At 63.0% G+C, this 15678-nt stretch overlaps 1 protein-coding gene across 10 annotated transcripts in view; it reads left to right on the top strand.

Moving 5' to 3' along the window:
* The window catches only part of PACS2 (phosphofurin acidic cluster sorting protein 2), a 53334-nt gene extending 37690 nt beyond the window's left edge, over positions 1–15644 (top strand). For 5 of the 10 annotated variants that reach the window (XM_074326752.1, XM_074326751.1, XM_074326750.1 and 2 more), the window contains exons 9-25: positions 5–162; positions 1404–1494; positions 1791–1865; positions 2322–2467; positions 2957–3089; positions 3245–3349; positions 3423–3529; positions 3878–4032; positions 4438–4548; positions 4877–4985; positions 5801–5833; positions 8970–9012; positions 10226–10268; positions 10495–10630; positions 11376–11602; positions 11783–11896; positions 12550–15644. In XM_074326752.1, the coding sequence (XP_074182853.1) occupies positions 5–162; positions 1404–1494; positions 1791–1865; positions 2322–2467; positions 2957–3089; positions 3245–3349; positions 3423–3529; positions 3878–4032; positions 4438–4548; positions 4877–4985; positions 5801–5833; positions 8970–9012; positions 10226–10268; positions 10495–10630; positions 11376–11602; positions 11783–11896; positions 12550–12668 (1905 nt within the window). In that variant the 3' untranslated portion in view covers positions 12669–15644. Of the gene's footprint in view, positions 1–4; positions 163–1403; positions 1495–1790; positions 1866–2321; positions 2468–2956; positions 3090–3244; positions 3350–3422; positions 3530–3877; positions 4033–4437; positions 4549–4876; positions 4986–5800; positions 5834–8969; positions 9013–10225; positions 10269–10494; positions 10631–11375; positions 11603–11782; positions 11897–12549 lie in introns of those variants that run through there. The other 5 variants (XM_074326756.1, XM_074326754.1, XM_074326749.1 and 2 more) reach the window with 4 other exon arrangements.
* Positions 15645–15678: the final 34 nt, after the last annotated feature.

The following is a 15678-nucleotide window of genomic DNA, read 5'->3' as shown; positions in this document are numbered from 1 at the left end:
GTAGGTCCTAGACTCGGAGCAGGACCCTGCAGAGCACGTCCCCGAGGTGGAGGAGGACCTGGACCTGCTGTACGACACTCTGGACATGGACAACCCCAGCGACAGCGGCCCGGACATGGACGACGACGACAGTGTCCTCAGCACCCCCAAGCCCAAGCTCAGGTGTGGGGCCAGGGCATGGGCTCGGGGGCTGTGTCTCCTCAGGGTGCCCCAGGTGTCTGAGCTGAGAGGTGGCTCAGGGTGGGAACCAGGCCACGGTCTGGGATGTTCTCTGGGATCCGTTGGGTGCATGAAGTCAGGGGGAGACAGCGGGGAGGTAGATGGGACCTTGCCTGCAAGTGGCTCTGGTGTGGGGGATGGGGAGGTGGGATATAGGATGGAGGTCAGGGGTCCTCCCGGGTGCTGGCTGGCTATGCTGGGGGTCAGGGGTCCTCCCAGGTGCTGGCTGAGTCAGGGGTCTGGGGTCCTCCCAGGGTGCTGGCTGGCTGGGTCAGGGGTCCTCCCAGGGTGCTGGCTGGCTATGCTGGGGGTCAGGGGTCCTCCCGGGTGCTGGCTGGCTATGCTGGGGGTCGGAGATCTTCCCAGGCTGCTGGCTGGCTGAGTGAGGCCCTGTCACGGGGACCAACAAGTATGAGGCCACAAGGCTTCTGTCCATCGGGGAGATGGGTGCTGGCAACTGCAGCGGTGTCCCTATCACAGACAGGAGGAGGGAGCTGCACTGTTGATGCCTGTCCCCGAGGTGGTTGGTATGGCTAGTGACAACAGGGATTCCCAGGGAGAGGACAGGGGCAGAAGAGTTGCACAGTTCTGGGAGTGAGAAGTGGCCATCTCAGGGCTCCTGACCCTCCCCTCACGTTTCCATGTCCCCACATGGCTTTGTCACCAGACATTGCATGAGTCCCAATCATCATTTCAGCTTGAGCTACCTTCTGAGTGCCTTTGAATCTTGAGTCTCTTCCACCCCCTCCATGTCCCTATTTCCTGGGACAGGACGTTTGGCCGGCTTGGCCAGGGTTGGCCCAGATCTTGCTGATGGTGCTTTGCTTGTGCTGTTCCGCGTGTTCCTGTGCCCCTACAAGCTGGCTGGGGGTCCCAAGGCCCCCAAGGACCACTTGGATGGTCCTCCAGCAGGATTGTGGGGTGGAGCTGTCACCCTGTGCAGCTAGCCACCCTGCCCAGAGCTAAGGCCCTGAGCAATGGGGGTTCAGGGACACAGGTCAGGCTGATCTCAGCAGGTGCTGGACGAGACGGCACCCGGCCTCCCGGGCTTATTGTCTCTCCCACGCCGTGGTTCTTGAGGGTGGGGGGCCTTCCGATGCTGCTGCTGTGCCGTGGGGCAGTGGTTGTGCCTTTGGTGTGGAGAGGGTCCTAGACAGTGATTCCCTCTGTCCCCGTGTCCCCAGGCCGTACTTCGAGGGCCTGTCACACTCCAGCTCACAGACAGAGATTGGGAGCGTCCACAGCACCCGGAGCCAGAAGGAGCCTCCGAGTCCAGTGAGTCCAGGCGGCCCTGGACCCCCACCGGGCTCCCCCACACCCTCGTGTCTCAGTCACCCAGGGGTCACTCACACGTTGGTGCTGGACAAACCCAAAGTTCACGTGCTCCTGGTTTTGTGGTGTGGCCGGGGTCTCCCTGCCTGGTGCCAGGTGACTGGCGTGGGGAAACCCTGAGCCCACGGTCCAGGAAACCCCAGCCAGTGTCCCGGGCCACTCCCCAGCCCAGAACACCCTGCCCACAGTTGGGTCAGCCTCGGCACGGTTGTTAAACACAGCCCGTCTCGTCCACACAGGCCGACGCACCCGAGAAGACACAGGCCCCGGGCGGCAAGCAGCCGAGTGACAGTGTCTCCGACTTGGTGACCCACGTAAGCAGGCAGAGGCCACGGTCACTCATTGTTTAAGCACAGACCTACCCACACGCTGCCTTTAGGGGTGTGACCCGCAGGTGGGGGCCGACACACGGTGCTCCTGCTCGTACTGCCAGGGGCCACAATGAGGGCCCCTGGGTCACCTGGTGGACAGCAGTGTGCCCTGCTTTGCTGTCAGGCCCAGGCCCCATGACAGTGGTTCCTGCTGTCCATGTGGGTATCCCGGGCTGTGGGGCAGGTGTTCGGTTTGGGGAGGTTTGGTGGGTCTCCCGGTGGCGCCAGGGCCAGGAGCTCTGTGGTGGGAGTCGGGTCAGCTCTGCAGCTCCCCAGGGCCGCGTGCGGGTGTGTCCACAGGCGGGGACCGCCAGCCCCCAAGAGGCCTGAACACTCCCACACAAACCGGGAGGAGGCCCAGGCAGGGTGCGTGTCCCGGCAGTGTCCTTCCCCTCCCAGCAGGGCACACCCGCCCCGGGGGAGCCGCTGGCACAGCCTGAGGACAGCCCGGAGGCGGAGACCTCTGCCCTGGGTGTGTTCAGTGAGAAGCTGCCGCCCAGCGGGCGCATCACCAAGACCGAGTCTCTCGTCATCCCGTCCAGCAGGTGACAGGCCACCCCGGGTGGAGTGTGGGCCGAGCAGTGCCTGTGGGAGGGAGGCCGATCTGGGAGGGACGCCCGTCAGCAGGTGTGGGCGCCTGTCCTCGCCAGGCCTGTCTGATGGTGAGGAGCACTCTGATTTCGGCGCCCGCCCTGAGGTCCTCATTGGTCCCCACACCTCCACTTGTCACTAACTGCCGGCAAGTCTTCCGGGCCAAAGTGTGGCTGCCGTCGAAGGCAGGGAAGGTCGTCGTTGGCCCGATCTCGCATTTCCTGACCTGGCCCCGTCAGCGGGCACCCCCACGGCCGGTGCCTGTGTGAGGGCCGTCTGCTCCCATAGCGTGTGTCGCCTGCTGAGCCCAGGGGCCAGACCCTGGGAGAGCCGGACTGCAGCCCCTTCAGGGCACAGGCTCGGGCTCTGCGTAGCCATCCTGGGCACCCCTCCTCTGGGGCAGTGAGCATGTGGGCCTGCCCCAGCCTGGCCTGTCCCCACAGGACCGAGGGCAAGCTGGCCGGCCGCCGGGGCCGGAGCACATCCCTGAAGGAGCGGCAGGCAGTCCGGCCGCAGAACGAGCGGGCCAACAGCCTGGACAGTGAACGCTGCCCGGACACGCGGAGCCAGCTGCAGGTAGGCAGGGCTGCGTCCTCGCAGCTGTGACAGCCCCACGGGGCCTTTAGCCTGTGGCCTCTGTCCAGAGCTGAGTTCTGCCCACTCCGGGCAGCTGCAGCGGGGCTGGGGGCGCGGCGCCCCGGCCTCCCGTGTGGACGGACCTGTGTCTGCAGATCCCCCGGAAGACCGTGTACGACCAGCTGAACCACATTCTCATCTCGGACGACCAGCTGCCGGAGAACATCATCCTCGTCAACACGGCCGACTGGCAGGGGCAGGTGGGTGGCGACCCCCCAGCGGGGCCGGGTGGGGTGGGGAGGCTGCAGCCCACCGTGCGCCCTTGCTCCCCAGTTCCTCTCGGACATCCTGCAGCGGCACACACTGCCCGTGGTGTGCACGTGCTCCGCGGCGGACGTGCAGGCGGCCTTCAGCACCATCGTCTCGCGGATACAGAGATAGTGAGTCCCGCGCCCATGGCGTTGCCACTGGGTGTCTGTTGGGGTTCCCACTCCCAGCCTTGCCTGTGGCTCCATCGTGGGAGCTGCCGATGTATTCCAGATGTGCCGGCCTGCAGGCTCCCCACAGTCCCGAATTCTCCTGGATCTGGGGGGGAGGCCAGTGGGCATTCCCACTGTTGGGGGGCCATGAGGGTCGAGAGAGGCTGCAGCTGCCCCTCCGAGTGGGACAGGCCCTGGCTCAGGGGAGCGGGGGCAGTGCTCACTCAGGGCTGAGCGGCGACCACGGTCCTGCCCGGGAGGACAGCGCCCTGAGACGCCCGCGTCCTCTGTCCTGCCTGCCCACCACAGCTGCAACTGCAACTCGCAGCCCCCAACGCCCGTGAAGATCGCGGTGGCGGGGGCACAGCACTACCTCAGCGCCGTGCTGCGGCTGTTCGTGGAGCAGCTGTCCCACAAGACCCCCGATTGGCTGGGCTACATGCGTTTCCTCGTCATCCCACTGGGTGAGGCCTCGGAGCTCGCCTGGGTGGAGCCTTGGCATGCAGTGGGGGGGCAAGCCTTGGCATGCAGTGGGGGGGGCAGGCCGAGGCCCTTGTCCTCGCTCCATAAGTCGGTGCTACATTTGCTTTCTGTTGTCAGAAATGCACCACAGCTTAGTTATAAATCCTTTAAATGACCAAAACCCTGCGTCCTTGAGCTCTGCTCATTTTGCTGTACACAATTCACTCTATTACAAACATCTATAGCTGTCAGTCTGCTGGGAAGTGACTAGTCTGCAGCAGCAAAGAGCGTCTGGTCTCCCTGCTCCCACGGGTGCAGGCTGTGGGTGGGGCCTGGCGCAGGCTGTGGGTGGGGCCGGGCGCAGGCTGTGGGCCAGGCCGCCTGCCTTGACGCTATCCTACCTGTAGGCTCCCACCCTGTGGCCAGGTACCTGGGCTCCGTGGATTACCGCTACAACAACTTCTTCCAGGACCTGGCCTGGAGGGACCTGTTCAACAAGCTAGAGGCCCAGAGCGCTGGTGAGGCCCACACCACCAAGATGAGACCCCCGTGTGCCCACCTCTTTCCCAGGCTATAGCTGTGCATGAGTACCTGGAGTGTCCCCACAAGCCACACAACTTGCTGGGGGGCTGGGCTGGGAGACACAGGGCGGGACTCTGAGGGAGGGATCTTCACGATCCGGGGATGCCTTGCTGCCCTTGCCTGGGACCCCGTGAGGGTGGAGGTCAGAGGGCCCCTCAGCCTCCCCAGGGTGGTACCACTGCTGGACCCTGCTGGGCAGCCTCAGGGAAGTAGATGTGGACTGGGGCCCGACTCGGACCTCATGCCGCTGGGCTTCTCGTGCAGTGCAGGACACGCCAGACATCGTGTCCAGAATCACGCAGTACATCGCAGGGGCCAACTGCGCCCACCAGCTGCCCATCGCAGAGGCCATGCTGACCTACAAGCAGAAGAGGTACCTGGCTGGGCCCTGGCCAGGGCGAGGTGCAGGGGCTGCAAGAGAGCACCTAGGTCCATGCCGCAGACCCAGGCCGCCTGTGGCCACCATCCCTCCCACTGCTGACCTCAGCCCAGCCAGCCTGCGTCCCAGCTCCTTGGGTGGCACATTAGGGGCTCTGAGAATGGCCATCAGGGACAAACCCGGTAGGCCAGGGGGTGGGACTGGAGCTGGGCTTGGAGCTAAGGCTGTGTCCTGGTCCTTGACCACAGGACCCCTCACTGGCCCCAAATGGGAGTTAAAGTAAGCTGCTCATGTTATCGCGCTATTTCTGTGTGTGTTGCCGCTCCCCATAGTGAAAGTTAAAAGAGCAGCTGTCATGTGCCCAGCCCCTAGCAATGATCTGCTCACTTGAATCCAGGCACACGCCCCAACAGCCAGGGCTTTCCGGGCCAGGGGCCAAATTCCCACCCAGCTGCTCGGCCTGGGTGATGTGGAGCTGGGTGCACAGGCCAGGGCCTCGGACACGGCAGGTCCTCTGGGAGCCCTGGGCGGGCCAAGGGCCCATCCTTGGGAGGTGAGCTAGATTGGCAGGCTCTGCAGCCAATCACACGAGGTAAAGCATCTCTGCTCCTAGGGTTACATCTTCCCTGCAGCGGAAGACAAATTAATTCAAGTGTCGTGGAGGGGCTGAGGCCTGTGCAGCCCCCAGCTGCCACTCTTCCTGGCCAGAGGGGCACACCATCCCTGCGCAGGGACCTCTGCCGGCTGTGCCTGGGCTTCCGCGCGTACAATAACATGTCTGTTTTCTCTCTTGGTGGCTTTCTGAAAAGGAAAAAGAACTTTCAGTTTGACTTTACCCTCAGGTACCACTGTTTCTGGATCCGTGCCCTCCCTCTGTCCCCAGGCTGGTCTTTAGGGCTGTTTAGCAGTGTCAGCAGGTGGGGGTGCGTCCCAAAGGGCCACCGCCCCAGATTCACTCCCCCACTGCCCACTTCCTCCCCGACTGCACCGGCCAGGGCCTGTCCCTTCCTCAGCACCCCAGCGGGTTTATGGATCAGAAAACCCTGCAGCTGGCGGTCGGCCAGCGGGCTGTCCTGTCTGTTTCAGTCCCGAGATTTGGTTTAAAAAGTGGCTGAGTTCAGCCCTGCAGTGAGTAAATGTGTTTCATTTCTGAAGTCATATGTGGCACTGCCTCTTAAGTTAGAAGCAGGTGCCTAGGATCAAGTTTGAGCCTCTGGCTGCTGACACCACACTGGCCGCGTGCGGGCTTTGCTCCCAGCACATGGTCACGAGCCCGGCTCCCGTGATGATGGCCCTAGGAGGACAGCATTAATGCTGATGGCAAACGTGGGGACCGAGGCAAGCAAGGATGGGGACTTGCCCTGGATGACAGCGGTCAGTGCCCTGCACAGAGGGTTTTCTCAGAGAAGTTGTGTGGCTTACCAGGAGAGGTGGCCGGACCACTGAGACCCCCACATGCGGGTCAAGGGCTTTTCACCTCAAGTAGGCTGCATCCTTTGAAAACTGAAAGCATGTCTGTTGAGAGCTGAACCCCGGGCCTCCACAGAGCCGCCTCTCACGCGGCCCCTCTCGACCCTCCCTTGGGCACCCTCCACTCTGGGTCTTGGGTTATTTGCTCTCCTGGGAACGCGCCCCCCCCCCCAGCGCAGGGTCATTGGTCCCAGGTGGCCTCCCTGCTGGGCCCTGGGACAGACTAGAGGGAGGGTCTGAGCTCCTTGGACCACCCTGCTAAACAGGCCTTTGCGGGCTCGAGAAAGACCAGCCGCCATGTGCCCCACTGCCCCTCCCTCGAGCCGCCCGGGCCTGTGGCACAAGGAGCCTCCGCATGCCTCGCGGCCTGGGCCCAGCTTCTCCTCTTCCCGGTTGGCTCATCTGAGCAGCAAGCCCAGGTTTTGCGGGACCCTGACCCTCCTCCCGTGCCCCCCCCCACCTTTGCGTTACAGTGGTGACACCGGCACTGGGGGTGGGAGTGGGCTGCGAATGCCTTGGGTGGAGGCTCGTGAAGGCCCCGTGTGTCGGCACCCTTAGAGTTCAGGGCCAGGAAGTCAGCAGGTCAGCCTTAGGACCCTTCTGTCCACCCAGGAGACCCAGCAGAGGGTGTGGGCAGCCCTCCTGGCCCCTCTCCAGCCTGAACCCCCTGAGAGCGTCTGCAGGGAGGGTCCTGTTTCTCAGCACCCAGTTCCCCGCTGAGGTCACCCACCTGCTGTGTGCAGCCCAGTGGCTTTGGGGGCAGTGGGGACACTCAGTGCCCCGGTCCGGCTCCCACACCCTGAGCCCTGATGTGAAGGTTACACTCATGTGATGTGTCTCATGAGCGAGACCCAGAGCTGGGGGTGTGGCCACCCCCGCCACGGACGCTTGTGTCCCCCTCTGTAAGCAGGGTTCAGGTTGAGGGGTCTCAGTGGTAAGCCGGTGTCACCCCTGTCACGCCAGGCACGTGTCCAGCGCTGGCTGTCGTGTGCATGGCCCAGAGGCACAGCTTGGCTTGGGGCCTTCCAGCAGCATCCCTGGGCCATGTGCTTCTCTGAGTCCAGGCCCTTCAAGGCCATCGCCTGACTTCCTGCGTGCCGCTCGTGGGGAGGGTCGTGGGGACAGTGGCTTGCGAGTGGCCTGTGGGCTAGAGCCTCCCGTGTACTGGGCGCAGGAGCCCACGGGACCGCCTGCCTCCTGCTGCCTTGCATGCAGAAGCCAGCCTGGGCACTGCATCTGTTGGCTTTACTGTTTGAAACAGGAAATGGGGGACATTTTTCTCCTTTGCCTGCATTCCCCTTAGAGAGGACAGAAAGGCTGGGAGTTTGGTCATTTTCAGTGAGACACACTGACTCTGTAGGCTCTTCCATCCAGACACATTTTCTGGGTGTTGTATGCAGGTGGCGTGGGCCGTGTTGGGGCCGAGACTGTGGACCCCCATGTCTAGGTGGCACCTGGGGGAGGGCGGGTGCTGTGGCTGCTGTCCCTTCATGCAGGTGACAGGGCTCAGGGCAGCACTCCTGCCAGGACCAGCCTTGAACAGCCGCACGTCTGTGCCAGCCCCTGGGCACACTGTAGGGAGCACCAGCCAGGCTCCAGGGAGCTGGTTCTCGGGGCGCCATCCCCAGGCCTGCTCGCTGCAGAAGTCTCTCCCGAAGGACCCTGTACCTGGTAACACCCCTCAGGCCAGCACGGGCAGAGGCATCTGCAGAAGAGTCCCGCAGGCTCTGCAGTGTGGGGAACAACACAGAGGTGGCTCTGAGAGTGGCCCAGAGGGCTGGACCTCGGCAGCAGACACCACCAGCCAAGGAAGCGGCCGAGGAGGCACAGCCCTTCTCGAAGGCCACAGGAGGGGCAGAGGGCCCAGACTGGCCGTGCCCTGTGGACCGTCCCAAAGGCCAGGAAGGACACACTTGTCCAGCCTGAGTCCTATGGGACGTCCCCTCGGGCCACAGCCCAGGCCAGGGTGGAGCCCGGCCAGCAGGCCGCCTGCTGCAGAGGCTGGCCATGGGGGCTTCCCCACGCCTCCGTGCTGACCGTGGTTCCAGGGAAGCCACCCTTGTGCTGGCCGCTGTCCAGAGCCAGCTGCAGACAGCGTGCCCCACCTGGCACATGCCGGCAGCTCAGGACGGCAGCACGGCAAGAGTTAGGCCTCATCTGCGAGCTGCCCTTGGGCGTCATTGTGTTATAGAGTGGTGTGTGCACCCCGTGAGCGAGGCCCAGGGCCTGGGGCACAGCCTCCCACCCCAGCCTCATCTCCAGTCGGAATCACCTTTGCCCAAACTGTCTGCGCCGTGGCTTTGGGGCAGTCACCCTCATCATGGAGGAGGCCCAGACTGTCTCTGGGGGTCCCAGGGGCTCCCCCTCCCCCTCCAGTGCACACAGCTGTGCCCCTCTCCTGGCATGTGGGAAGGGGCCTGGGGCCTGAAGGTCCAGGCCGGGCACTGCGCCCACGTGGGTGGGTGGGTGGGCGTGTCCTGAGAGCACTAACCCTGTGTTTGCTCACAGCCCTGACGAGGAGTCCTCGCAGAAGTTCATTCCCTTCGTGGGGGTGAGTAGCCTTGCTCTGCCTACCTGGGGAGACTGTTAACCAAAATGTCAAGTTTTGTCAGCCTGTTGTTGCATTAAGTTGATATATTCCAGAACCTTCTTCACCAGTTTGAGCAGAGGACTTACTTTAACCCCCCCCCCCCATCTTAAAGCCCGTTATCTTTCTCCCGTGTTGAGTTGGGGTAGGGCCCAGGGACATAGGGCTTCAGGACAGGTCCCACCTGCCTGGGGGCAGAGGGGTGCCTCCGTCCTATATGAGCCAAAGCACAGGGAGGGGTGGCCCTGTGCCACTTACTCACCTGGGGTGTGGCCTACAAACCAGGAGGCTCAGTGCCAGCCAGCTGCTGTCCCTCTCCCATCCCGAGTTTTTGCAGCCTTGTACCCACTGGTGGCCTCCAGCGAGGTGTCTGCTGTGACAGCCATAGGTAGCCTAGACAGTGGGCCACAGGGCAGAGCAGGGCATCTGCTCATCCTGGTCAGGCATCCTGGGAGGAAATTAGTCTAGAGCAGCCTGTCCTATGGAACCCTCTGAAGTGACAGGACGGCGCTGCAGTATTGGATACAGCAGCCACAAGTCTTCTCTGGACACTTGAAATGCCACCATGTGACCAAAGTATGACTTGTCATTGTAATTCACTCTATCTTGCGTAGTCGTCCACACGAGTCTTGGAGTCCCAGCCATCCACACGGGGGTTTGGAGCAGCACCTGCCTGCGCCCGGCGCCTGGTGCAGGCCGCAGGGCTCCGTGTCCAAGCTGGGGAGGGCTCCCTCAGTGCCCTCACTTCACCCACATCTGGGCCTGGCCACTCACACAGGCTCCCAGCTTGCTGAGGGTTAGCCATGGGGGAGGGCACCTCTCCTGCCGAAGGTCATGTGCGTCCTGAGCACTGGCTGCAGCTCGGGAACAGCCCAGGGGCTACTGGCTGCTGTGGACCCTCCCCGAGTGCAGGACGGCCAGGGGCATGCTGCAAGGCGGGAGTCTCCCACATGGCCCGTGAGGGAGGCTCCCTCGCCCTGGCAGTAGGGCCCTGAGCGTGGCTTTGCCCATGGGCAGGAGGCACTGGGACCGGGCTCTGCCCAGGAGCCTGACTGGCGGGCGGCACCTGGTTGGCCCAGGAAGCCAGGGCCCGGCCTGGGGCTGGAGCCTGGGTATCAGTGGCGGCGGGGCTGGCCGCCACCCCACGCTGCTGCCAGCCAGGTCTGTTCCTTTCTAGGTGGTGAAAGTGGGAATCGTGGAACCATCCTCGGCCACGTCAGGTAACCCCACCCTCCCTCCCCTCAGGGCTGGGTTGCAGGGCGGGCAGGGAGGCTTGTCCATGCCCACTGGGCATTTCTGCTCACTGAGGGGGGTCGTCCCTGAAAGCCCAGGAGGCCTGGCAGCTCCTCCCAGTGAGTGGTCCCCATGTCCCACATGCCCTCCCCAGCCCGGGGTTCTGCTGGGGCAGAGCAACGGGGGAACTCAGCGTCCCCCGACTCCCCAAAGGTGACTCGGACGACGCAGCACCCTCGGGCTCTAGTGTGCTCTCGTCCACCCCGCCGTCCACGTCTCCCGCCGCCAAGGAGGCCTCGCCCACCCCACCCTCCTCCCCATCAGTGAGCGGGGGCCTGTCTTCCCCCAGGTAACGCAGCTGTGTGGGGGCTTCTCTGCTCGTGTGGTGCCCACCCGCTCCCTACACGTGCTGCCCTGATTCCTGCTCCTCACCCGTAGTGGGCTTGGGTCAGAGAATGCTGCCAATTGCTCCTGGTCACTGGCCACCCCCTGAGGTGCCAGGAAGCCGAGGGTCTGGCAGGAGGGTGGGCTCAGAGCAGTCTTGGGGAGGCGACATATTGACGACTGCTGAGAGGACACGGGCTGTCTTGGACAAGGGTGCCCCGTCATGGCTGGCAGGGCACAGGGCCTGGGGACAGCATTGCTAGGGACAGAAGGGTAAGTAAACGGGGTGCTCTGTACACAGGTGGGGGTTCTGGGAGCCACGATAGGGGCAGAAGGTGTTAGAGACGGGAGGCTGCTCAGCAGCCCCTCTCTGTGCCCTTGTGGCTCGTGAGCAGAAGTCACCCAGACTGAACTGTGGGATCTGGGGGAGTCCTCGCACGTGTGGGGGCCGTGGGGTTGCAGGACAGCAGGCCCAGACAGCCCGGCATCGCGACAATGCAAAAAGGCCATGGGCACAGACTGGGCTGTCCCAGGAGTCCAGGGACGGCCCTACAGTGAGCTGCAGGTCAGACAGTCAGCACAGGCGGCAGCTGCAGGTCAGCCAGTCAGCACAGGCGGCAGCTGCAGGTCAGCCAGTCAGCACAGGCGGCAGCTGGCACCGTCCTGCCCGCGTCTGAGGGTGGGTGGTGAGCCTCCCTCTGCTTCCCCAGCCAGGGTGTCGGCGCTGAGCTGATGGGGCTGCAGGTGGATTACTGGACGGCGGCCCAGCCCACAGACAGGAAGAGAGACGCAGAGAAGAAGGACCTGCCTGCCGCCAAAAACACGCTCAAGTGCACCTTCCGGTCTCTCCAGGTCAGCAGGCTGCCCAGCAGCGGCGAGGCCTCGGCCACGCCCACCATGTCCATGACTGTGGTCACCAAGGAGAAGAACAAGAAGGGTGAGGTGGGGGTGGGTCTGGGCCCCTCTGACCAGAGCCCCAGGCAGAGGCCACCTGGGCGGGAGGGCGGGCAGGCGCCATGGGCATGGCGAGAAGTGGGCGTGTGGTGGGCAGGGGTCGGAGGGCCAGGCCAGGCGCTGGAGGAGCCACAGGAGGACAGCGTGGCCCCTTCCCTCCTAGTGATGTTTCTGCCCAAGAAAACCAAGGACAAGGATGCGGAGTCCAAGAGCCAGTGTATCCAGGGCATCAGCCGCCTCATCTGCACGGCCAAGCACCAGCAGAACATGCTGCGGGGTGAGCGTCCCCGTGGCTGGGCCCTGACCAGGGCCCCGGTCCTGTGGAAAGTAGGGAGCACAGCAGCCCCCTTGGGCATCTTCCTGAGTGAGCACAGGAAGTGCCAGTTTGCTGTGGAGGGGGCATCCGAGCCGTGCTCGGAACACGTGTCTTTAAGGCACTCGTGTGCATGTGACAGCTTTTCAAGTTCCGAGCAATAATTTTTCGATCCTGTCTGCTCTTCTCGAAGCCTGACTGTGTCTCAGGTGTTTTCTGGAAGACACTCTACACTGACTGAAACGGGGCTCCAGGGGCTCACGGTTCTCTTCCCACGAGCTAGAGTCTGATGGCCTCGGGGTTCGAGAACCACCAGCCTCCCTGCCTTGACTTTTCTGGTTTAAATGGAGGGTGTCTGCCACCTGGTTTGCATACGGGCTGGGCAGAGGGGTGTGGACCAGCAGCTCCCCACGGTCAGTCGGGGAGAGACGGCCTCAGCAGGTGGCTCAGAGCCAGGGGAGGCTGGGTGGCAGGCCCGGCCAGCAGGTCCTCCTCCCTCCGGACGGTGGGAGCAGGCGTGTGTCACCCAGGAGCCTGGGAGCCCTGGGCTGTCGCCCCGCAGCCTGTGCTGTGTCCGGGCCACTGGGCAGGCGGGTCAGGCGGTGCTGTCTCCACAGTCCTCATCGACGGCGTGGAGTGGAACGACGTCAAGTTCTTCCAGTTGGCGGCCCAGTGGTCTTCCCACGTCAAGCACTTCCCCATCTGCACCTTCGGACACTCCAAGTCCACCTTCTAGCCCGCCCGCTGCCCTGCAGCCCTGCGACGGCCGAGCGCTGGGAGGGCCCTGCTGCTTTCCTGTTAACATTTCAGTTTACTACAGAGACAGATTCTTAAAACACAAACAAAAACCGTCTTAAAGTCCGAATGTGCTCACAACCCGGAAACTAACGCACGGTCCCCGCTGGGAGCCCCTAACTGCTCTGCTCATTAACCAGGATGTTCTGGGAGGCAGGGCGGGGACAGGCAGGCAGTGCCGAGTGTGAGAATCCCCAAAAGCATTTCGCCTCAGAACCTGTCCTCCAGGCCCCCAGCAAGAAAGGTTCTTGTCTTTGTGTCCGTCCTCCCTGAAAGCCAGGACTCTGTTCCTCAGGGAGCTGGGCCCCGGTGGGTGGCCTGCATGGCCAGGCACAGAGCCAGGCCGCCAGAGGCCACGTCCTGAGCAGAACATGGAGGCCAGTCAGCCCAGCCCGGGGCCCCAGCCACCGACCAGCCAGCCGAGCGGCCCCAGCACCATCCACTCCTGGTTCCCAATAAACTCCAGCCTCACAGGCAGCGGAGGTCTTACAGTAGCAGATATTTTTAATGCTTCTAAATACATGTTACAACGTAGCTGCCAAACAGATGTTGCTCTTCGGAAGTCCTAGCGCCTGGGGCTGGGCAGAGCCAGCCAGCACTTCCCCCTGCCCAGCGCACACCCGCCTCCCATAATGCACTCCCTCAGGCTATTCTTGAGACACCCCTGTGCCCCAAACTTAGCAAGCACAGTGGCCTCCTGCCCCCAGCCCTAGCCCCACCTGCTGCCTGGCAGGTGTCTGTGTCACCTGCAGCACTGATGTGGCCAGTGGAAGCTCAGGCAGGGCAGTGCGGAACTGTCGGAGTGTGGGTAGGTACAGGGGCTGGCTGGCCTCTAGGCCAAGCTCCTCAGAGAGGACTGGGTCCCACCCTCTGCCTCCCGTGCAGCAGGAGGGACATCCTGACCTCCCAGCAGCCAGGGTCCTCCCCAGTCCTGCTGCCTCCCCAAAACCCCACACTCCAGGTCTCCACAAGAAGAGCCTTTAGCCTCTGCCCTGTGTGGCCCTGGGCCCCCGGCAGCCCTCCACAGGGCTGTGGGCCTGGTTTCCCAAGGCTGAGAGCCATGCAGGCTATGCTCAGAAAACAGTGCCAAATGCAGGACGGGCTGCAAGCTGCCCCGTGCTTCAGAGAACAGGCCTCACCAGCAGGCTGCAGCACAGAGGGGTCCCATCCTTGGGGAGTGGGGGAGGGCCCACCTTTCTTACCTGTGACCTACCTGCTTACCTCCTCCCCCAGGTGGCTATTCAGGGTCAGTGTCCATGGCAAAGGGCCTTGGGTCTAGTTGGCAGACAGGACTTGGGCATGACCTTGGGTGTATCCCACACCTCGGGTGCCTGTGCACAGAATGCTGGACAGAGGGCCCTTCCCCACGAGAGCCCCTCGCTGAAATACACCACCTCCAACAACACCTGGACCAGATGCCTGAAACTGAACTCTGGCTTGGGGCCCTGCTCCTCCTTGGGAACACCTGGGGTGCAGGCCACTGAGCCAGCTACCCCTTAGGCAGCCTGTGAGGCATCCACCTGCAGGTACACTGAGAAGCGAGTGAGCCATGAGACCTTAAGCCTCCCACCCTCGTTCCCACCACTGGCCTTGGGGCCTTGGTCACGGCTCAAGTTAACTTGCCAAAGGTCACTCAACAGGACAGAGGTGCAGGTGAAATGGCCTTTCTAGCTTCCGAGCTGGTTTTGAAGGAAGGGGCCAAAGGGAGCTGTCTTGTCCATCCTGGCTGTGGGTGGCCCCTTTCCTGGAGCCATCCTCCCCCATGCGCTTTCCTGTCCACTTCCGTGGCTGTGTCCTTTTACACTTAAGGGGAGGACACCCTGTGCCCCAGCCCTGCAGAGACCGCTGGTGGTGTCCTGTGCCTCAGTGCCCTGGAGGTCGTCCACACCCCGGCCACGGTGACCCACTGAGACCTGGGCTTCATTCACCTGTGCCTCAGTTTCCCCATTGGCTCAACAGAGATAGTCACATATCCCCTGCCTACCTCATGGAGCTGTTCTGAGGATACACATAAAAGCACCTTGTCCCTCAAAGGAAGGGGACACAAGCCAAAGCCATCTGAGACAGCTAATGCAGCCGTAAGCATGGGCGACGGCAGTGTGGGATGTAAAGAATGCAGACCCTGGAAAGCGACCCCACAGGACAAGAGCAGCCCCCTCAGAGCAAGGATTCCCAGCCCTTTGGGTGACCAAAAGTAACCGAAACTCAAAAAGTTAAGCTGCCAGGCACCATGGGGCAAGGCGAGGCTCCTCCTGGGTAGTGTGGGCAGGCTCTGCTCTTGCCTAGGCCCCGTGGGGGTCAGACTTGGTCCTGTAGCCCAGCCAGCTGCCTGTCTCTTCCCGCGTCTGTCCCTTGGGTCTCTGCAGCATGCAGGCAAGTATTGTGTGTCATGGCCACAGCTTGGGCATGAGAGGACGAGCCCAGAGCCGGGGGTCTGCAGAGGCGGGGGGAGGGGCGGGATCAGAGTGGCCACGGCCAGCCTTGTGGCACTGTCCTCACTGACTGCCCTCTGTGGTCTGGCCTTTGTGCTGGGACACTCGTCACACGACCAAGCCACTTGCTCTGGAGGGCCAGCTGCCTGACTTAACACCTGTTCCTTGACGCCTCCCCAGACCTTGCTGCCCATCCTGTGGCGGGCGGGAGTAATGTGCCCGGCAGGGGGGTCTGCAGGGAGAGTCCCGAGTGCTGACCTCCGTGGCACCCCTTGGAGCCGACCCTGCAGACCTCCACCCAGTTCATTGTGAGGTTTGGTTTCTAGAATGTACGTGTTGCTATTTTCTTTTTAATGGAAAACAATTAATGTAAACAGCCTTTTGGGGGAACAGATTCTAAACTCACGTATGTGAGCACATGGACTACTTCAAGGTGCTGATGCGACACTAATAAACCTGGGGGCACGCCCCCGGGCCCTCCCGCGCCTGCTGTGTGATTCCTGTCGGCGGCCACAGCCC

Source organism: Rhinolophus sinicus, linkage group LG03, assembly GCF_036562045.2.
Source record: "Rhinolophus sinicus isolate RSC01 linkage group LG03, ASM3656204v1, whole genome shotgun sequence".
NCBI classification, from domain to species: Eukaryota; Metazoa; Chordata; class Mammalia; order Chiroptera; family Rhinolophidae; genus Rhinolophus; species Rhinolophus sinicus.
This window is presented reverse-complemented; position numbering and strand designations above follow the sequence as displayed.